General features: G+C 38.9%; 1 protein-coding gene across 2 annotated transcripts in view; it reads right to left on the bottom strand.

Annotated features, from left to right (window-relative positions):
- ZYG11B (zyg-11 family member B, cell cycle regulator) overlaps nt 1-21982 on the bottom strand; it is a 67778-nt gene extending 45796 nt beyond the window's left edge. Inside the window, exon 1 of one of the 2 annotated variants that reach the window (XM_028514171.2) lies at nt 21776-21982. In XM_028514171.2, coding sequence (XP_028369972.1) covers nt 21776-21805 — 30 coding nt within the window. In that variant the 5' untranslated portion in view covers nt 21806-21982. Of the gene's footprint in view, nt 1-5746; nt 5769-21775 lie in introns of those variants that run through there. The other variant, XM_036026092.1, reaches the window with a different exon arrangement.
- Between the last annotated feature and the right edge of the window lie 1542 nt (nt 21983-23524).

Genomic DNA, 23524 nt, shown 5'->3' with positions numbered 1-23524 from the left:
ACATCAATGTATGGTTGCCTCTTGCACACCTCCTACTAGGGACCTGGCCTACAACCCAGGCATGTGCCCTGACTGGGAATGGAACCAGCAACCCTTTGGTTCACAGGATGGCACTCACTCCACTGAGCCACACCAGTCAGGGCCCATTAAGTGCTTTCAATATAACTGTGTTGAGTGTTTTACATGAATTATTTATTATTTCACTTATTCCTCATCCCAAAGTAATTCCACTCCTAGGTACCCAAGAGAAATTAAAACATGTCACATAAAAACTTTTACATGAATGTTTATAGAAGCATTATTCATGATAGCTAAAAAGTAGTAACAACCCAAATGTCTATCAATTGATGGATGGATGGATAAAACAAATATAGTATATCTATACAATGGAGTGTTATTCATAAAAAAAAAAAAAAGGAATTCAAACACATCACATAATATGGATGGATCTTGAAAACATTATGTCAAGTGAAAGATGCCAGTCACAAAAGACTACATATTGTGTGATTTCATTAATATGAAATGTCTAGAATAAGCAAATCTATAGAAAGTATATTTGTGGGCCCTGGCTGGTGTGACTCAGTGGATTGAGTGCTGGCCTGTAAACCAAAAGGTCTCCAGTTTGATTCCCAGTCAGGGCACGTGCCTGGATTGTGGGCCAGTTCTCCAGTTGGGGTCCTGCAAGAGCAACTGATCGATGTTTCTCTCCCTCTATTTCTCCCTCCATTTCCCTCTCTCTAAAAATAAATATGTAAAATCTTAAAAAGAAAAGAAGAATGTATATTAGTGGATGCCTAGGGCTGGCGGAAAGGAGGGTTGGAGGAAAATGGAAAGTGAATACTAATGAGTATAGGAGTTCTTTGGGGAGAATTTTATGATATACAAATTAGATTTTAATAAGAATATCATACAAATACCCTGGCTGGCGTAGCTCAGTGGATTGAGCACGGGCTGGGAACCAAAGTGTCCCAGGTTCGGTTCCCAGCCAGGGTACATTCCTGGGTTGCAGGCCATAATCCCCAGCAACCGCACACTGATGTTTCTCTCTCTCTCTCTTCCTCCCTTCCCTCCCTGAAAGTAAATAAATAAAATCTAAAAATAAATAAATAAATAATAATAAAATAAAAAAATAAAAAAAGAATATCATAAAAATAGTTTATAAAACTGTAAATATAAGACAAATAAATACAACAATATGTTAATAGTAGTTAACTCTGGGTAATGTGCTATTAGTTTTCTTCTCTGATAAATCAAACTTTCTATATAGCATGTTATTTCAATAATCAAAAGGTTAGTAAAATATTTATGATATTTTACAGTTTACAAAGTACTTTCATATTGATATATTTAATATTGCAATGACTGAGTAAGGTGGGTAACAAAGACATTATAGATGAGGAAAGACTTCATAAAAGTTAAATGGTTGGTCCCAGTGTGGTAAAGACTGTTAATTATTGACTCTAATTCTGTTCTTTTCTTCTTCCACATTAATAAAACTTTTTATTTTTATGTGAGCACAAAACCACCTGTAATAAAGAATATATATACCAGTCTCCTCTACAGCTAAATGTAGCTGAGACAAAAAAGAAAAGTTCACAGGAAATGATCAAATTCAACTTCTGCCTCATAGAACTTTGCTTATCTTTATTTCCTAAGTTGTAACAATTAATTCTTTTTGCTTTTTTTTCCTCTAGGAAATGTACCATGTTCCTAAATGTTTAAAATTGATCACTCAGATGAAACAAGCTGCCCTTTTACCTCAAATTTCATCTAAATTTCAAAGAAATCTACTTGTTTTGTAGAAAAGAAAATAAAAGTTGGGTAACTGTCAGAGGAAGATGTATAAGCCTTCTGAGTTACAATCCTTAAAAGTCATTTTAATAGAATAAAACCAGGCAGTAATATATGAACACTTAGAATATTTAATTAATCATTCTAAAAACTTTTTTTCCAATTGTTAAAAGTTTGTTCAGCAAGCCCTGGCTGGTGTGGCTCAGTGGATTGAGTGCTGGCCTGCAAACCGAAAAGTCACCAGTTGGACTCCTGGTCTGGGCACACACCTGGCTTGCAGGCCAGGTCCTCAGCTGGGGGCATGTGAGAGGCAACCAATGTATGTTTCTCTCCCTTTCTCCCTCCCTTCCCCTATAAATGAATGAATGAATAAATGAGTGAAATCTATACATAAATAAATGAAATCTTAAAAACAATTTTAAAAATGTATGTTCAGGAAGGTTTTGGGACTGCACAAGCTTTTCCTTTTGGGTTTTGGGTTTTTGGGACTGCACAAACTTTTCCTTTTTAAGAAACTCTCCCTTATCACTATGTTAATTTCTATTAGCAAGCATAAGACTTTTCTTCTGTTGGGAAGTGCATCTTCCTAATAGTTAGTAACCTGGGCTTTGAAACTAGAGTGTCAATTCAGACTTCACTTGCTAACTGTGTGACAGTATACAAGTTACCTAACCTCAATTTTCTCATATTATAATACAGATAATAGTAATACATACCTCATTAACTTGTTTTGAGGGTTAAATGCGGTAAATCAGGAAGCATACAGCTTATATGGGACAGAGCCAGGATTCAAACCAGAAAATATGGCTCCAGAAATTGTGTCCTTATCCATTGTAATATATTACCTTGCAACTTTACCACCTCCAAATACATTATTATATCACCTGATATTCAAAGCAGGTCTATGATGTGAGCAACAATAATGATCCCCATCTAAAGATAAAAAATAGACAGGTATGTATCAAGCAAGTGACAGCACTAGAACTGTACTCAGGTTACCTGAGATATTTGCTGTTAGAAAGTGGAAAACCAGGAACCTAAAGAATAAGTGTAAACACTTTAGCACGGTATTCAAAATGTTTTGTTAATTGGCCGCGACCTTCCTTTCTAGCTTCATTTTCTACCTTCTCCCTGCAAATGTGCTACCTACCAGACCCACTAAATTGAGTGTTCCTTAATGCAACCTGTTCCCCAAGCACTGTAACAGGCATTTTTACACTTCTAAGCCTTTTTTTTCCCCAATTAGTCCTTCTATGTGGCAAAATCACACACATCCTTCAAAATTCAGTCAAACCTCACTAGCTCTGCCATGACTTTTCTAATTTCCAAGGCAGAATTAATTTTACTCTCAGCACCTGAGAAATTAAACTGCCCATTAACAACAGCTATTATGTACTGAATGACAGCTGTGTGATGCCAGGCAGTATTTCAGCCACTTTATATATGTATACAGTTGACCTGAACAACATGGGTTTGAATTCCACTTACACATTTTCTTCAATAAATACTGTAAAGTTATTTTCCTTATAATTTTCTTAATAACAAATTCTTTTCTCTCTTACTTTATTGTAGGAATACAGTATATAATACGTATAACATATAAAATAAGTGTTAATTGACTTAATTTTATTGGTAAGGCTTCCAGTCAACAGTAGGCAACTAGTTGTTAAGTCTTTGGGGAATCAAAAGTTATACATGGATTTTCAACTGCACGGGGGGTTGGCACCCCTAACCCCCATGTTCTTCAGTGGTGAGCTCGCAGTCTTCAAAACAACTTTGTTTTGAACAGGTAGGTAAACTGAGGCTCAGAAGATTAATTTACACAGCAAAGATAAAAAGAGCCAGCAGATACCAGAACAAGAATAAAAATGACAACTGCTATCTTTCATGAAACATTATGTCTCTGGTCTTGGTTCAGAGTTCTTGAGAAACATGAACTCTTTCAATTTCTACATCTTATGAGTTAAGAACTGTTCTAATGAGCATTTTATTTATTTATTATTTATTTATTTTTAGAGAGAAGGGAAGAGAGGGAGAGAAACATCGATGTGTGAGAGATAAATCAATGATGTGTGATACATCAATCAGTTGCCTCTCACACGCCAGACTGGGGACCTGGTTTGCAAACCAGGGATGTGCCCTAACTGGGAATTGAACCAGCAACCTTTGGGGTTGCAGGCCAGCACTCAATCCACTGAACCACACTAGTCAGAGTCCAAGATGCATTTTAAAGATGAGGAAACAGGTTTAGGTTAAATATCTTCCCCGTACTCACATGGCCAGCTTGTTGCTAAACTAGAACTCCAACTCAAGAATGAGGCCAAAATCTATATTTTTAATCTCTTAATCACTATACTATAACATCATAATCATTATTGACCTCGTACTTTTTGTTAATATATGCTATGTTCTATATACTATAAACTCTGCTAAGTTAAGGTCTATCAGTGTGCCTATTCTACAAAGATGAGGACACTGAGGCTTAGAGGGGCTGAGTTATTTGCCCAAAAATGATACAGTTAATAAATGGTAGAGTCAGGATTAGACCCCAGGCAATCTGACTCTCAAGTTAAATCTACGCTTTTACCAATACTATATAAGCTGCCCTTTATGTCTGACTCCAAAGCCAGTTTTCTTTTACAATTCCATGCTACACCATTGTTATTTATGACTGCATCTATCTCCCCTACTAGATCAGGATGGTTTTTCAAGTTTGAGGAAACTGTCCCACGTATATCTACCAAAACGCAGGTAGATATAATTACACTACACTTTGTATATAGTCCTATTAGTTATCCACTGTATAACTTTTAAGTTTAGATGACGGTCCCCTCCTCTAGACTGAGTTCAAAGAAAGTTAGCAGTTCCTAAATGTTTTTTGTTTGTCCCACTTAGGTGAAGCAAAAAAACCTTTTAGCTTCCTCACCCCTCTTGGTTCCCAAGTTACAGTGGAAAACATCGTTAACAATGAAGTATCACTGCAAGGAAATCTTATAGATATCTGCTCTGACAAGAAAATGAATGTTTTCTATTTGAAAAACAACACATGCATTGTAAAAATCTGAATTTGGACATTTTTATGTCAAAAGTGTTATTGAGGCAAATATACATCACTCACACTAGATAAACCAAATAAACCACAACAAATGATACCAAATAAAGTTAAATTAATGATAATTCATCATTAAGATACAAAACTAGCAACAAAAAAACTACCAACCCAAAACAACACTGCTGATGTACTCATTACAAAGCTCTCTTCCAAGAAATTAAGAGACATTCCAACAAGTTACATTTGTACGTATGTAATAGGAGCTTTACAACATTTCCAAATGTCAGACTTCATAAAAGGCTAGAGTCTTCCTCAGTGAACTCCAGTAATCGGCTAACTTTAGCTTTATGATTCCTAAATGACAGTAATTCTTAGTAGCTCACTGAGTAGTTCTCTAGATGGAGCCCTTAATAGAAGATAAAAATGAAAAGTCTGGAGAACGGCATCATTAACCAGCCCGTAGGAGTTAAAGCACAGATGGCAACCACAAGCAAGGCCCACGGGCCGAATCCAGCACGCCACCTTGTTTTATCCAGCCGGTATCTGGTTTCTACCTGGTGGCAATGCTGAGCTCTCGCTTAACTATCAAGTAGTTACATTTATATAGTCCTAAAATTACATTAGGCCCTTTGAAGGTCACCGCGAGGACCCCGGTGAAAATGAGTTTGACACCCCTGAGTTAAGGAAAGGATTTTTAGGACAGTTCATCATGCATCAGGAGGAGCTCTGTGTCCCAGACATTGAAAACCACTAGGGTTAGGACCAATGCCTACATTCTTCCGTATCCCCTACTCCAAAAACAGCAAATGCTCAGTATCTGTTGGGCAAGTGAATAAATGAACTACTTATAAGCAGATTCTCTGCTTTTGAACCACTGCCTCTTATAAAAATACAACAGCATACCTGGGGGCATGGGGCAATAAAGACAGGGCTCTCAGAAAGGAGTAGAAGAGCTCCCAAAACAGCTTTTCAACTTGACTACTTTTTGTGGCAGGTACCAATTTCTAAGCAGGAAAAGGTCCGACTCAGAGATCAACCCCCCCACACACACTACAGAAATGCCACACCTGCACTTACAACAGTACAGTATCTTTCCATTGGCCTTCCAGTTCTTCAGAATCCAGCTCCTTATCTCCCTGACAACAAAGAGGATTACTACTTATCTATTGTTCATTATTAATCCAGGTCCAGTATTACTCCATTTACTAAAAACAATGCCTCTGGCAAAGCCACTTTGTTTTGTGCCTCAGCTTCCTTATGTGTAAAGTGAAATTTGTGAATACTTTTCTTTTCACTTCTTAAGGTTATTGTACCACATGAAATACAGGACATGACAATGGTTTGGGGTTTTTTAAAAGATTTTATTTATTTATTTTTAGAGACAGGGGAGGGAGAGAGGGAGAGAAACATCAATGTGTCATTGCCTCTTGTGCGCCCTCTACTGGGGATCTGACCTGAAACCCAGGCATGTGCCCTGACTGGGGATTGAAGTGGAGACCCTTTGGTTTGTTGGCCAGCATTCAAACCGCTGAGCCACACCAGCCAGTACAAAAATGTTTTGTTTACTGTAAGATATTGTTACCAGCATTATCCATAAAGTATTTTTCCTTATAATTAGCCAAGAGAGACTTCATTGCTCAGATTCTAAAGGCCACAGGGTCTGTCTTTGAGGATTCTCATATCAACATTCATTAGCCCTATCTAAACCTTCTCATGGCTTTCTTTTAATCTCCCTTAAAATGTTTTTTGGCTTTCATATACTCTCCTCCCTTGAAGTATTTAGTCATATATACAACACTCAGGTATAGGCTTTCTGTCATTTCCCCATAATTTGGATATCTATTTTGTTGGTTGGTTTCTTTTACATGTTTAAAAACTTCAGTCTGTTCCTGTATTGCCAAGGTCACGTCAAAGAAGCATTTTAACGTTCTGAGCTCGGCCCACCCCTTTCTACCAAGTAGGGAGGTGGGGAACACTGGAAATTGACTATGTATTATAATTGTATTCTACTGTTAGAGGGGACAAGGAATTCTACTGCTGTTGATATGACAACAATGAAAAGAATACTCACAAATCAGGCATCCTTTATACCTAGAACTAAAGCCCCATAAAATGCACCCAATAAATTCTTTGTTCAATGAATTAGTGAGTCACCAGATGGTAACCTGCCTCAAAACTCATTTCCCTTGTACTTTATAAGGATATACCATAGAGTTTTTTCTTTTGGCTTTTAGACTTCTTTGGCAAGTCTTATTATCTTGTAACAGTGTAGGGAACAATCTATGACAATAAATAAATGTTCAAAACTACAAATTTTAATAAGGTTTTTGATGCATCCAGTTAATCATTCAAACTCTGGTGCTTATAACAGTCTGGTGTGTGGAATAATTTATTGTTTAAGCAACTGCTATTGGAGTCCTCAATAACTTGGAGCAAAAGCATTCTAAGTAATCCATAATTACATCATTGACGTCATAAGGGAATGTCACCTACTTTTCTAACATTCCATTCTAAATAAGCTCAAATTGCATATTAAACATTTTTAGCAAAAATAGAAACAAGATAATAAAACTTTCTGATATTAAAAACTCATTTTACTTCTCTTTGTAACAACACTATTACATCTGATATAAAAAGTATTAAAATTGTCTTAACTCCTCAAGACAGACCTTGACTTTGTGGACTTTATAATCACTGAGTAAGGAGGTCTCTCTTTTGGTTAATTATAAGGAAAAACACACTTTATGGATGATGCTGGTAATGTCTTACAGTAAACAAAGCATACTCATATCTTTTATTTCATGTGATACTCAAAATAACCTTATGAAGTGAAAGGAAAAATATTATGACTTCAATTTTACAGATAAAAAAGCTGAGGTACAAAAATGAAGAGACTTGGCCAGAGACATTGTGGTTAGCAAGAATATTACACCTGGATTTGAATTCTAGTGGTGTTACACTGCAGAGATCTAGCTTTCGTGACCCTAAGTTCTGTCTTTTGTAGAACGGGGATAATATGGTACTAGTACTTATCTCATGATGTTATTTTAAGATGAAGCACAGACATATATGTAAAGCCCTCAGCACAATGCCTGACAGAGCAATTACTCAATAAATGTTCCCTTCCCACCTACTAGACGTGACATTGCACAAGTAATATAAATGTATGTTTCAGACACAGAGGACAGCAAATTCATGGTTCTAAATCCTCAAGAGAGACTTTTCCCATTCAGAGTCCATATCAAGACCAAAAAAGCCTCTTTGTCTCCCCACATCATCAGACAGATATTTTTTAGTCTACCTTTTCACTAAGGGTGTAGGCATTTAAAAATCCTGATTTTATGTAGCTGTCTCAGTTCCAACTCATGAATCAGGCTTAAAATCTCATCTCCTCCCTGCAAGTTTCCTAAAACTTACAAATCCTCCAATAGAAAAAGATAATGGCTCTGACAGCGCTTCATTTTTCTGTATCTGTGGATGATTTTTTCCTAAAGACTGTGCCAGAACCAGGTAACTACAAAGATTACAAACTTGACAATTTTATGATTATAAATAAATTTTTTATTGACCTCTCTCTGCAGGACTGTGTAATACTGTGGGTGAAAAGTGTGAGGTTGGGATTCAGACCACCTAGGTTAAAATGCCAGCTCTACCACTTACAAAACTACGTAACCTTAGACAATGTACTTAATCTCCCCAAACCCCAGTTTCATGATCTGTAAAATGCAGACAATAACAGTAACTATATCATAGGATTGTTATAGGATTAAGGAAATTCTAAGTGAAAGACACACAGAATAGTGACTGGCATATATTAACTGCTAAAGAAATGTTGGCTATTATTACAGAATATAAACTCCATAAAACGAACACTATGTTTTGTTATTGCTAGAACCTAAAACAATGCCTACTACACAGTGGGCACTAAATGTTTATTGAATGAACAAATGAACAAGCAAGCACAAATTTATTGTTAGGTATATTTAAAATAATTATTTCCCCCTAGAGAAAGAGACTGTATGTCCAGAGAAAAATATAAGCCCCAAGTCCAGCTCTGAAATTATAGAATGGAATTGATGTGCTTGCTTCGGAGCACGTATGCTAAAGAATGGGACTGAATGGCAGACAAGTGTCATTTGAGTTCATGGGTATAAGAAACTTCAGCTATTGACAATTTTTCACTCTTCATTTCTATAGTACCCTATGGGAAATCTCTCCTTTGTTTATGGGTATTTTCCCCTAATATTTTCTACTACTAATTCAATCAAGTCAGACTTCCAGGAATAAATACTAATATAACCTTAGATATACCTAACCTTTTCCTTCCCCAAACACATCACTCCACAAATAAGGAAGGTCAAGAAGATAGTACCAAAGGCATAGATATATTGTGCTCAAGGGTACAGATATAATGAACTATTTGGCATGGGCAATGGAAGAGTATTTTTCTTTTTTAAAAACCACCAACTGCTGAGCCCTGGCTGACATAGCTCAGTGGATTGAGCGTGGGCTGCAAACCAAAGTGTCACAGGTTCGATTCCCAGTCAGGGTACATGCCCGGGTGCAGGCCATGACCCCCAGCAACCGCACATTGATGTTTTTCTCTCTCTCTCTCTATCTCCCTCCCTTCCCTCTCTAAAAAGAAATAAATAAAATCTTTAAAAAACACACACACACAAAAACACCAACTACTTTCAGAGATCCCTAGATGTCAAATAATGCAAGTAAGGCAAGCTTCTTGCATATTTTACTACAAGGCCTAGCCAGTGTGGCAAACGACTCTATGTGCTAAAGCTTAAGAGTCTAGAGTTCCATCTATGAGAGATCAAGGCCTAGAAGGGTAAATAAATCCCCTTGCCTTCCATCTTAGCCCACGTAACTAGTCCAAGAAACAAAACTAAAATTCAAGTCAGTAATCACTGAGCTGATGAGCAGATCATAGGAATCACTAACTTAAAGAGATATTTAGCATTATTTTCCTCTTAACTTACCAGCATGAGTTTTGAAATAGAATATGGTAAACAGAGAAGCCAGGTTTGTAATGGAAAGAGCAGTAGGCTTGCAGTCATTTCTGGCTCTGCTACTTACAAGCTGTGTGACCTTAGGAAAATAAATTACCTTCCCAGTTTTCTTATCTGTAAAACTGATGCTAAACCTCTATCTTGACAATCACACAAAATGGTGGTAAAAAATAAATGGGATGCCTATGAAAATGCCTTTAAAATACTAAAGTACTACGCAAATACTAACACAATTGAATGGTTTCTGGTATGAAAACTTGGGTAATATATTCAAGGAGGTAAGAGCTCAAAAAACTTAAAGCTATAAAAACAGCTTGCCATAATCCCACAGTACAATAGCTAGCAGGACATACGTACTCTACTATAATACTTCCCTTTAACTTACCAAAATTGTACTATACTTTTTAAAAAGATGTTATTTATTTATTTTTAGAGAGAGGGAGAGAAACATCAATGTGTGGTTGCCTCTCACACGCCCCCTACTAGGGACCTGGCTGGCTTGCAACCCAGGCACGTGCCCTGAGTGGGAATCGAACTGCTGATGCTTTGGTTTTCAGGCCTGCACTCAATCCACACCAGCCAGCACAACTATTACACATTTTTGAGAGGTGGAAGGGATCACACAGATATAAAATAACCTTTTCATTTTGTAGATTTAAAAATGGAAACATAAAGAGGTGAAATTATTTGCCGAACTTTACAAAGCCCATGAAATGAAATTGATATTACATAACCAAGAACATTCAAACTTTTAATTTTTTTTTAATTTATGGATCTTTTTTGAGAGAAAGAGTTGATTTGCTGTTCCACCTATTCATGCATTCACTGGATGATTCCTGTATGTGCCCCAACCAAGGACTGAACCTGCAATGCCCTAACCAAATGAGCTTCCTGGCCAGGGATGGTCTTTTATATATATCTGCCATGTTTCTACTAAACTTTCTGAACATATAAATATATTTATAATAACTGTTTTTACTGTCCTTTGTTAATTTTAACATCTGGGTCAGGTCCTGGCTGGTGTGGCTCAGTAGATTGAGTACTGACTGACCTGAGAACCAAAGGGTCCCTGGTTCAATTCATAGTCAGGGAACATGCCAGTAGGGGGCATGCAAGAGGCAACCACACATTGATGTTTTTCTCCCTCTCTTTCTTTTTCCCTTCCCCTCTCCTTAAAAATAAATAAACAAAATATTTTTAAAAATGTTAGCCCTGGCTGGCGTAGCTCAGTGGATTGAGCGCGGGCTGGGAACCAAAGTGTCCCAGGTTCAATTCCCAGCCAGGGTACATTCCTGGGTTGCAGGCCATGACCCCCAGCAACCGCACATTGATGTCTGTCTGTCTCTCTCTCTCTCTCTCCCCCTCTTCCTTCCCTCCCTAAAAATAAATAAATAAAATCTTTAAAAAAAATCTTTATTAAAAGAAAAGATCTGTTAGTTCTCGGTCAGTTTCAAGTGACTAATCATTCTCCTTATTGTGTTTTTCTATCCCTTTGCATACCTAGTTTTTTAAATTTTAAATCAGTTTTTACTGATTTTTAGAGAGAGAGAAGGGAGAGGCATACAGAGAGAGGGAAATATCAATTTGTTGTTCCACTTATTAATGTATTAACTGGTTGATTCTGTTATGTGCCCTGACCAGACATCGAACTTACAACCTTGATGTATCAGGACAAGACTCCAACCAACTGAGGTACCAGGCCATGGCCAAGAACATTCAAACTTTTAAAAGGCATTTTATTCTATTTTTAATATATTTTATTGATTATGCTATTACAGTTGTCCCATTTTCTCCCTTCACTCCCCTCCACTCTGCCCACCCCATCCCACCCACATTCCCCCCTTTAGTTCATGTCCATGTGTCATAAGTTCTTTAGCTTCTATATTTCCCACACTATTCTTGCCCTCCCCCCATCTATTTTCTACCTATTGTCTATGCTGCTTAACTCTCTGTACCTTTTCCCCCTCTCTCCTCCTCCCACTTCCCTGTTGCTAACCTTCCATGTGATGTCCATTTCTGTGGTTCTGTTCCTGTTCTATTTGTTTGCTTAGTTTGCTTTTGTTTAAGGTATGGTTGTTACTAACTGTGAGTCTGATGTCTTTTTTTACTGTTCATAGTTTTGATCTTCTTTTTCTTAGATAAGTCCTTTACATTTCATATAATAAGGGCTTGGTGATGATGAACTCCTTTAACTTGGCCTTATCTGAGAAGCACTTTATCTATCTGCCCTTCCATTCTAAATGAAAGCTTTGCTGGATAGAGCAATCTTGGATGTAGGTCCTTGCCTTTCATGACTTGGAATATTTCTTTCCAGCCCCTTCTTGCCTGCAAGGTCTCTTTTGAGAAATTAGCTGACATTCTGATGGGAACTCCTGTGTAGGTAACTGTCCCCTTATCTCTTGCTGCTTCTAGAATTCTCTCCTTCATTTTTACCTTGGGTAATGTAATTATGCTGTGCCTTGGTGTGTTCCTCCTTGGGTCCAACCTCTTTGGGACTCTCTGAGCTTCCTGGACTTCCTAGAGGTCTATTTCCTTTGCCAGATTGGGGAAGTTCTCCTTTATTATTTGTTCAAATAACTTTTCCACTTGTTTTTCCTCTTCCCCTTCTGGTACCCCTATAATTCGGATGTTGGAACGTTTAAAGATGTCCTGGAGGTTCCTAAGCCTCTCCTCATTTTTTTTTTGAATTCTTGTTTCTTCATTCTTTTCTGTTTGGTTGTTCCTTTCTTCCTTCTGGTCCCTTCCATTGATTTGAAACCCAGTTTTCTTTCCATCACTATTGGTTCCCTGTGCATTTTCCTTCATTTCTCTTAATGTAGCCTGCATTTGTTCATCTAATTTATGGCCAAAGTCAACCAATTCTGTGAGCATCCTGATCACCAGTGCTTTGAACTGTGCATCTGATAGCTTGGCCATCTCTCGTTTGCTTAAAAGTACTGGCCGAGGGGCTCTTAATTCTGTTTGAGCCATCTTCCCCCCTGCCCTTTGGTCTCGTTGCGCCTGTTACATATTGAGGAGCGGAGCCGTAGGTGTTCACCAGGGCGGGGCACCCCAGTCGCTGGGTTGTGACGTTGTATGTGGGGGCAGGGTCCGAGAGGGAACAGTGGCACCCGCTCTGCTCTCTCTAGGACTTCAGTCCCCTTTGTCGCTTCCCACAAGCAGATTGGGCCCTTCTGGTGCTGGCTCCTGGGCGGGTGGGTTTGTGTACTTTCTTGGACCCTGTGGATCTCCCCAAGGAGCTCTCCTGTGAGGCTGAGAGAATCTCCCAGCCTCAACTCCCACAGGTGTTTTCAGCTGGTGCCTTTAGGCTTTGTTTCCTGGCACTGGGTCCCTGGGTTGCGAGGTCTGTGTCGCTGCCCGTTTTTGCTTAGTTTGTCTGCGCTCGAATGTGTGCCTGCAGACATCCAGCTGCCCTGAGTGCCTCACTGGGTCTGCTGTTGCCTCCCACGCCCAGGGTCTGCCATGGGTCCGTCAGCTGCTCCTGCGCTTCTGGGGTCCGCCAACTGCCGTATGCACCCTGCGTGCCCGAGTCTGCCCCAGCCACCACTTTTTCCTGCTGGGACCCTTCAACCCCTCTCCATAGGCCTCCGACTCCACCCCTCCTTACTGATCTGGATGAATGGTAGTTAGACTTCCGTTCAGTTCATTTCTCTCTGTTCTGGTTGATTTTTGTTTCTAAATTTTTGTCCTTAGTTTTGGCTGCGCAAGGAGGCACAGTGCGACTACCTATGCCTCCATCTTGGCCAGAAGCCTATTTTTTTTTAATTAACATTTTTATTTATTTATTTTTAGAGAGGGGGGAAAGGAGGGAGAGACCAGGGACACCTGGCTGGCAACCCAGGAATCAAACCAGCAACCTTTTGGTTTGTAGGCCAGTACTCTCAATCCACTAAGCCATACCAGTCAAGGCTAAAGGCATTTAAAAAACATGTTTAGGAAAGGAGACTATGACATTGAACAGGCATTAAGATACTGGAGAGCTAAAAAATGTTTTTACAGAAAAGAAATGGAGATAGGAAAAAATAAAAACAAACGATCTTCATATAGAGTTAATAAAATATTTAAATGATTAACCACCCCTCTAGATTTACCTGTAACTGATTCTTTACTATTTGCGTTTAAATATTCTATTCTCTGGAAGGACACCTCCACACATTATAAACAAGTAATTTGCAAGTATTTATACAAAGGGATATTATTTTGCAATTCATCTTGAAGTCACTTGGCTTCCTTCTTAACTCTTCCAGCTCAACTCTTCTGGACAGAAACATGTATCCTAGGTCAAAAGTACCATTTAGGGTAGTAAGAGAAACTATCTGATCAAACATTTCTTACCCATCCAATCTCTTTTTCCTCCTCAGAGGACCTGTACAGAGTGTTCACCATTTTTTTTTAAAGGTTTATTGTGTTCTTATTAAATAGAGAGGGGATGGGAGAGGAAGAGAGAGAAACATGGATATGAGAAACACGGATCAGCTACCTTCTGCGCGCACCCCAACCAGGGATTGAGCCTACAACCACAGCATGTGCCCTGACTGGGAATCAAGCCAGTGATGCTTAGGTTATGGGGTGACATTCCAACCAACTGAGCCACATAGGCCAGAGGGAGTGTTCACCTTTTTTGCCCTCTTTTATAACTCACATCCCAGTTAACACCACCTTATTCAATTCTCTACAAAAAACACACATCCTTTCACTAAACAAATATCTTCTTACTATGCCTCAGGCATTATGCTAAATGCTTAAGATTGGAGTTGATAAAACACAGTACTGTCCTTGCCCTCAGGAAGTCCACAAATTGGAGAGGCAGACTTGTTAACAAACAATACCACCACCACAGAATAACCGTTGTAACCAAGACATATACAAAGTTCAGAAAGGCAAATGTAAAAAAGTAACACAAGGCTACCTGGAGGTAATGAAGGCTTCAAAAAGACAGTGATTTTCAACCTTCTTCATCTCATGGCACATATAAACTAATTATTATAATAAAATTCTGTGACACACCAAAAAAAATTTTTTTTGCTGCTCTGACCAAAAAAATTAGGTATAATTTTGATTAATTCACACTGGACAGCTATTGTTGTGTTGGCTGTTGTCATTTTTTAATTTGACAAGCTAAGGGAAAACAGGTCAGTGTCCCTGACTAGGGTATTCCACGTTTTAAAAATTCTTGCCAGTGTGTCTAGTTGAAAATCACTGATTTAAAGTAACATATGAAAGTTGTACAGTCAGGAAGGAGGGCAGAACTCTAGGCAAAAACAAAGTGTAATCAGGAAAAAGAGCATAATGTATGCTATTAAGGAGCATAAAATGCAAACACTTTTCCTCATAAAATGATTAGACCATTAAGTGATTAGGTTGTTGAAGGATTAGATCATAAGGGTCCTAATATACTATTCAAAACACTTGCATTCAACAACTATTTGCCTAGCCCCTATCCTACTATGTGTTGGACTTTGACAAGTAAGTACACAGGACACAGGGCTTTGGAGACCACTGCTGTCCACATGTATGATTGCCACTTGAGTTGTGCAGAACAGCCTGTGTGGCCCCTGCAACACTATAGGAACACTGTAAACTAGTCGGGTCTAACCTGTAGGCTCTTTAAGTCTCATAAAAAGTCCACAAATTCACATTCATACCAAGTATGCACTCTATATAATAATATCTTGAAAAATACAGTTTTCAATACATGATAGACGCTTTTCAATACATGTTAGAATTAAGAGCAGTATCATTTTAAAATGATACTTAATTCCTACCAGCCTTTTGCTTTTCCCCCACATTAATGTATTCTGAAAGTGTATTCCCATATTTCCCAAGCTATCGATGTTAAAAAAGTGTTTAAATACTAAAGACAGAATGGCATCAACATCTGATATTCAAGTGCTTTATAGAAGACAATATGGATCAAGAATCATAAAACGGTACATACCCTTTGATCAATTTTCTTTCATTAAATATAAATTAGTTTCATCATGGAAACAGTGATACAAATATTCCTACAACCTCATAAAAGCCCCAGGAAGGTGTTTGAAATAGCACCAGCTTAGGGGTCAGACAATCCTGTGCTTGAATCCTTCTCTGTCAGCTATATAACCTCAGGAACCTTACTTGATTTCTCAAAGCCTCACTATTCTTATGTGTGCAATGAGAAATATCATCAACCTCATGGGACTGTGAAGATTAATTAGTACATCATCTGACACATTGTGTGTTCACTAAATGAAAGCTATTGTATGAGATCATTCTCCTCTAAATAAATGTCCCAGTATCCAAGAATTATATTTTAACATTATTTTTATATTTTAACTACTGTTAACATTAAAAATGTCTTCATTACATTGTATCTAATGACTATTTCTTCCACTTATTGGTTAAATGTGTTTTTAAGGGCTAGCTTTAGAACCTATGAAAACAGTGTTTTAGCCAGCATTTCCCAACTGCTCAAGTCATTAAATTCAATACTGATGTCTATCTCAAATTTGTGTATTTTTAACCATTTAATGAAATAATATTTAAAAGTTTTCCCCTTTAAAAACAGAATAGTTTGAAAGTATCCAAAATTTTATCTGCTGCACATAAATTAATTAATGAAAATTAAAAGACTGGCTCATGATATTATAATCACTCAATTATTTTAATTTTTAAAAGATTTCATTTATTTTTAGAGAGAGGGGGAGGGAAGGAGAAAGAGAGGGAGAAAAATATCAACGTGTGGTTGCCTCTTGCATGCCCCTCACTGGGTACCTGGCCTGTAACCCAGGCATGTGCCTTGACTGGGAATTGAAGTGGCAACCCTTTGGTTCACAGGCCAGCACTCACTCCACTGAGCCACACCAGCCGGGGCTATAGTCACTCAATTATTATAACTTCATCTGAACACTGAACATCACTGTAGTTTAAAATTATATTTACTCTTATAATGAACTGTTGGTTAAAAACAAGAAACATAGGCTACACTGATGATAAAACAAATAAATGAATGCATTATTTGATCAGGATTCTTTTTTAAAATTTTATTTATTTTTAGACAGAGGGGAAAGGAAGGAGAAAGAGAGGGAGAGAAACAACAGTGTGTGGTTGCCTCTTGCCTGCCCCCTACTGGGAACCTGGCCTGCAACCCAGGCATGTGCCCTGACTAGGAATGGAACCGGTGACCTTTCAGTTTGCAGGCCAGGGCTCAATCCACTGAACCATACCAGCCAGAGCTGATCAGGATTTTTGTTTTTAAGATTTTTTTTACTTATTTTTAGAGAGAAGAGAGGGAAGGGAGAGAGAAAGAGAGGGAGAGAAACATCAACGTGTGGTTGCTTCTCATACACCGCATACTGGGAACCTGGCCTGCAAGCCAGGCATAGCCCTAACTGGGAATCGAACCAGTGACCCTTTGGTTCGCAGGCTGGTGCTCAATCCACTAAACCACACCAGCCAGGGCTGATCAGAATTTTTAAATGGTACTACATCAAGATAGCTCAGTCTCTTTAAGCATTAAAAAAAAGAAAATAGCAAAGAAATGTGGTAATAGTTATCTCCAATTAGAATTTTCATTTATTGGAAATAAAGTATCGATACTTCCAATGTTTTATTTGTGGAGATAAGCTTTCAAGTAGCAGCCTAAAACTATTGCTTTAATTTTGTCATTTAGAAACAAAACAGAACAATTATAAAAACCTGTTGATTTCTGTAAGTACAAAAATGTAATAATTCCAAATTTAAGGTTAGAAAGTAATTTCTTATCTATTTCGATACCATAAATGTAATTAATTTCAATCTACATTGTAATATATGTCCATTTCAAATACAACAAATAATGATTTAGCTCATGTTAAAGTGTCATTTGTAAAACAGGAAAAAGAAATTTGTTTTAATGTATTTCGTTCAAAGTATTATTCAAGAAATTATATATGTAATTTAAAATAAAATATACTTTACTTAAAATCATTCCTTTATCATACCATACAATTTTTAAAATTTGCACTGTCTGGTGTGGCTCAGTGGACTGAGCACTGGCCTACAAACTGAAAGGTCACTGGTTCCATTCCCGTCAGGGCACATGCCTGGGTTGCAGCCCAGGTCCCTAGTTGGGGCATGTGAGAGGCAACCAATCTATGTTTCTCTTGTACATGATGTTATCTCTCTTTTTCTCCCTTCCTTCCCCTTTCTCTAAAAATAAATAAATAAAATCTTTAATAAAAATCTATTTTTAAAATTAAACAAGGTTGGGAAGTGCTGATTCTCTCTACATGATGTCATACATGACCTTTGGGAGACCTGCTGTTTGTAAATAAAGGAGTTTGGTATAGTAAGTGTACTTTAATATTCTCATATATCCCTAAAGGCAGTACCTATGGAAACTGAGGCCCTATGACCAAAATTGCAAAGCTGTTATCAATTCTTTGTTTCTTATACAACTCCATAGTAATGTCTCTATGGAGAATTCACCAAAAGTGGTGTGCCAGATCTTCATATTTCATTTCCCTATATTCTCCTTTCTCCAGTTAAATCACCACCACCATAACAAGGCTAGGGAGAAAGTTCATGTACTTATTTTTTCACTAAGACTAGTGCAACAGCTCTTCCCACTCCGAATCATGTTTCATACTGATTTATAGTGATCATCCTCCAAATCTCTAAATTGTGACATCCCTTCACACACACAAAAACCTTTCAAGGTACTCAGCATCTTCACAATGAGACAAAAACTCCTGAGCCTGTGACTCAAGTTCCTCCACGATCTGACTGTAGGCTCACCTAGTCTCATTTTCTACTGCATCCTCAATGCTAGAGTCACATATTTCCCAGAATACATCACAACTGCTTCTGTCTCAGGTTCAACACTCAGGCTGGTCCCTTTGCCAAAAATGGCTTCCCTTCCTAAATACCCAATAAAATCCCACCTTGTTAAGACCCCCAGTTCAAATGCCCCCTCCTCAACCAAGCTTCCCTCTCTATCTAATCATGCCTAAAGTCATTCATTCATCTAACAAATATTTACTGAGCATTTATACACAAGGAACTAGGTATTAAAGATTCAATGATGAGCTGAACAAATATGGTCTCTACATTCATAGAGCTAGTACTTATTTCATTAGGTTGCTATGAAGATTAAATGAGAAAAAGTATGTAAATCAATTAAGACAAGGCCTATACAGTCATATTAGCTATTAGTGTTGCTGCCTAACCATACTATTTAAAATATCTGCCACATACATACATACATCACTTTATATCTTACCCTGATTTATTATTTATTTATGATTTTTATAAGTTTACTTGAGCCAGACTGACAACATATACTGAGAAGCAAGATCTCAAATTTTCCCTGATTTATTTCTTCTTAGCATTTATAATTACTTCTCACTACATATTTGTTTATTTATTGTGTACCTTACTCCCTCCACAGGGACCAAGTCTTCTTTTTTTCAATCATTGTAACCCCAGTATCTAGAACATCACATGCTGGTTACTTAGAGCTGGCAAAAAAAAAACCCACCTCTGCATCAATGATTTGTATAGTCTGGGGTTGGATACAACTATTAACCAAATAATCACATTCAGAAATTTAAAATTACAGTAGATATGTACACTATGAAAGAGGGTTATATGATACAGGGTTATTTTGTTTTGTTTCGCTTTTGAGGGGTAAGCAGGGCAGATGGGGTTTCCGTGAGTTCCTTTAGCTGAAACCTCTAGAATATGCAAAGTTAAAATGGCCAAACAGAATAGCACCAGTGGTCATTTACATGTGCTATTCCTTCTATCTGGTTTCCCACAAATAATTCCTATAACTTAATACTTCAGTTTTCTTCCTCAAAGTAAGATCCTCTAGGAAACCATCCCTAACTATCCCATACCTTGATTCTGCAACTTTTCCATTTTTTACACTCTTCACATTTAAAATTACTCTTTCTACTTAATGTCTATATTGTACCCACATATAAGATACAAAAAGGCAGGGACTATATCTATTTTATTATTTGTAATATCCCAATGACAGCAGTCAATGGCATTAAAAATTGTTAGATAAGTAAAAAATAAGGATTATATATTAGACTAGTGGTTCTCAAAGTGTGGTTCACAGACTAGGAACATCAGCATGATATGGGTTACTGGTTAGAAATCCAAACTCTCAGGCCCTACTCCAGACCTAGTAACTCTGGATGAAGCAGCCTGAAAGCTCTCCAGGTGATTCTGGTTCATGGTAAAGTCTGAGAACCTCTGCCTTAGACATCTCAACTGCAGTCATGCATTGCATAATGGCACTTTGGTCCATAACGGACAGCATATACAATGGTGTGTACCATAAAGCCAAGGTGTGTAGTAGGCTACACCTAGTTTAGTGTAAGTGTACTTACTCTATGATGTACAAACAATGGCAAAATCACATACCGACGCATTTCTCAGAACATATCCCCATTATATTTAACTGGGCACTGGGAATAACAGGAATAAGTAAGGCACAGTTGCTGTCTAGAAGAACTTATGTCTCAGGGGGAGAACAGGTTAACACAATTGCAGTGTGATGGTTTGTGAACATGAGGGGTTGTTGTGGAGGCAGATACAGGAGAATGACAACCCAAAGATGCAGAATAAGTGAGTTAGAGAAAGTTCACAAATTAAATTATTTCATTATAAACCATTTTCCTAAAAAACAGATAGGGGAAACAATAGAAATTAACTAAGCCCATAAGAGAACATAATTACTAGGACTTAAACTTGACTAGAATGTCTTATTTCTCCCAGAGACCAAAATATAGATTGCTGCATATGATGGAGAAATGTGTTGAGTGACCCAACTCAATGAAAAACCACCTGAAGCCTCAACCTATTACAAAACAGGAAAAAGAAAAATTGCAAATGTATGGGCCACTCAACTAAATTCAGAAAGGTCAAAACCAATGAAGGCATGGAAGGTATTAAAGAGTACTGTCACAATCTGACTACCAAGCTGATTTTCAGTCTTTAGAAGCCCTGGTCTCTGCCTCCAAACAACAACAAACGATTTGTTCTGAGTAATAGTCAAACCTGTAAATAAGTATTTTAAATTTTTCCAAAATTTTAAAATGTACATCCACATTAAAAGGTCAATATAAAAATACATTCCAAAACATTCGAGTTATTTCTATCAAAAGGCTACATATCTCCTAAGGTCATAGTATGCATGCTGACCTCATTCCATCACTCCAAAACATACTTTCACTCAGGTTTTGCAGTGACACTAGGTGATAAGGCTTCGAGGCTCTCCAATACCTGCAGTAACGCCTTTACCCTCCACAAAACAAGAGGAAGAAGAAAGCCAACGAATTCCCATCTGCGCCTTTCGGGAAGCTATCGCCCTCAAATTGCTCCTGCTTAGAGCCCTGAAACCCGGGGAAGGAAATGGGGACCGCTGTGAAAGCCACGGGGAGAGAGGATGGCGGATAAAAGGGAGAGGAAATGTGGATGGTAGAGGTCGAAGGGGAGAAATGATTCGGAAAGGAGCGGGCAATGGAGATAAATGGTGAAAGGGGGTAAGAAGCGAGAGCAAAGAGCAGGAACGAAAAATGGGGAGGAAACGAGGTAAGTAGCAGAGATCACAAAAGACAGATAAAGGCAAAATGGTAGAGAAGAAAGGAAGGTCGGGTTAAAGGACGAAGAGGGGGCGGCAAAGGAGAACGCGAAAGACGCTGTCACTGGGAGTGATTTTAAAAAAGGGTGTCACCGGGAAGGAAAGAGAAAAGGGGGAAATGTCACCCCAGCAGGTGGCCGGGGAGCACCGGGAAAGGAGGACCGGCCGCCGAGGGGGCGGAAACAAGCGGGTGACGGAAAGGCGGGGCGCAGAGGGGGCACCAGAGCTGGGGAAGGGCAGGCCTGCGGGAGCTGGGGTGGAAGGCGGCTACGATTCGGACAGGCCTTGCTCCCTCACCATGGCTGTGCCGGCCTGGTCCTCGGGCATGCAGCCTCTGTCCTGGGCTCGGCGGCGGGCCGGGCCTGAGCCCGCCCCCAGGTTGAGCCGGCGCGGGGGCTCCAGGAGGCTCCGGCGAGCGGCGGCTCCGGGCTCGGCCCAGGCCTCAGCCTCCTTCGCTCAGAAGCTGGAAGTGCAGCACCCGCAGCCGCAGCGGGACCCGGAGCGCAGACTCCGCCCCCGGGAGGCTCCGCCCCCTCCCACGAGCTCAAGCTTGGCCCCGCCTCCATTATCATTGCGCAGACTCGGCTGTGTAGTCTCTACTTGACGCTCCTTTTCTGGCTTCTCCCCATCCATGGCCCTTAAAGGACTCACACTCCGTGAAATGTTATCCTACCTTCAAAAATAAGAACTTTAAACATTACGTCATTACGGGAAACTAGAGCACTGACTCATGTCAGTCACCTTTGGCCCCCAGTGCTTCTGGTTGTCATTCATTAATAGTGTCATAATTCTTGGTGATTTCAATTCTCTTAGATGATTCTTCCAATGCCCTGGTGTCTCAGGTTCCTTTCCTCTAGGGATTGCCCTTGCCTCAGCCTCTCATTTGCACGTTCATACCTTAGATCTCTTCATTACCAAATTGTAACCACTCTAATATCTCAATTTTAATCATCCAACTCTCCCACCACAAACCCCTTCCTTTCTAGCCCTGTTCCTCTAACACCCAAGTCCAAAAATTCTTCAAGTCCAAAAACTCTACCAAGACTCGGAACCCACTGATCCTACTACGTTTTCACTACTCCTCACACTACCCTACATCCTCACTTACTTTAGTGAACAGCTTGGATTCTACCGCCCCTCATGAAAATCATTCCCAGGTTAACCTTCCTTTCTCCAGTTCTGCTTTTCTTTCCTTGTACTCACCTGACAAAACTCTAATCCTGAACCTGCAGCAAAACAGGGTGGGAGTGGGGGTGTTTGGGGGAGTGGAGAAAAAATCCAAGATGATACTGACTGAACAGATTGGTCTCCCTCTAAATTTATCATTATCCTCAAACAGGTCCCTAACGCTTGGCTATACTGCCACATTTTCCCACTTCCATACACCCTTCACCCTACTAGATAACTATTTCACACTCCTCTCTTCAAACTTTCCTTCCTCTCTTATCCCCACTTAACTGATTATTTTACTACTAATTCACTGAGAAATTGAGGCAAAAAAGAAAAAAGATAACATCTTCAATTTCTCACCAGCCACCATGACTTCCAACTACCTACAAGTCTGCTCTGCATGCAACTCTGCTCCTATACACTGACTTCCTTTCTTTCCTACTAATGATTTGTCTTTTATCGGAGGCCTTCTCAAACTATCTCAGCTAAAAGACTTAGTTGTTTTTTTTTAATTCACAATCAGTTACAAACACATACACACATATATATTTAGATTATTTATTTATTTTTAGACAGAGGGGAAGGGAGGGAGAAAGAGAGGAAGAGAAAGAGCAATGTGTGGTTACCTCTCACCTGCCCCTTACTGGGGGCCTGGTGCACAGCCCAGACATGTGTCCTGACTTGGAATCGAACCAGAGACACTTTGGTTCACAGCTGGTGCTCAATCAACTGAGCCACACCAAACAGGGTATGAACCTATATATTTTAAAATGCAATAAAAGTTATTAGAAAATACTATTAAAAGCCAACACACAAATTGTAAGCCCAGATTTTTTTAACCATCATAACCACTTTTAAATGTACAATTCAATAGTA

The sequence above is a fragment of the Phyllostomus discolor genome, chromosome 5 (genome assembly GCF_004126475.2).
Source record: "Phyllostomus discolor isolate MPI-MPIP mPhyDis1 chromosome 5, mPhyDis1.pri.v3, whole genome shotgun sequence".
NCBI lineage: Eukaryota > Metazoa > Chordata > Mammalia > Chiroptera > Phyllostomidae > Phyllostomus > Phyllostomus discolor.
The sequence above is the reverse complement of the archived record's forward strand: the minus strand, read 5'-3'. Positions and strand labels throughout refer to the sequence as shown.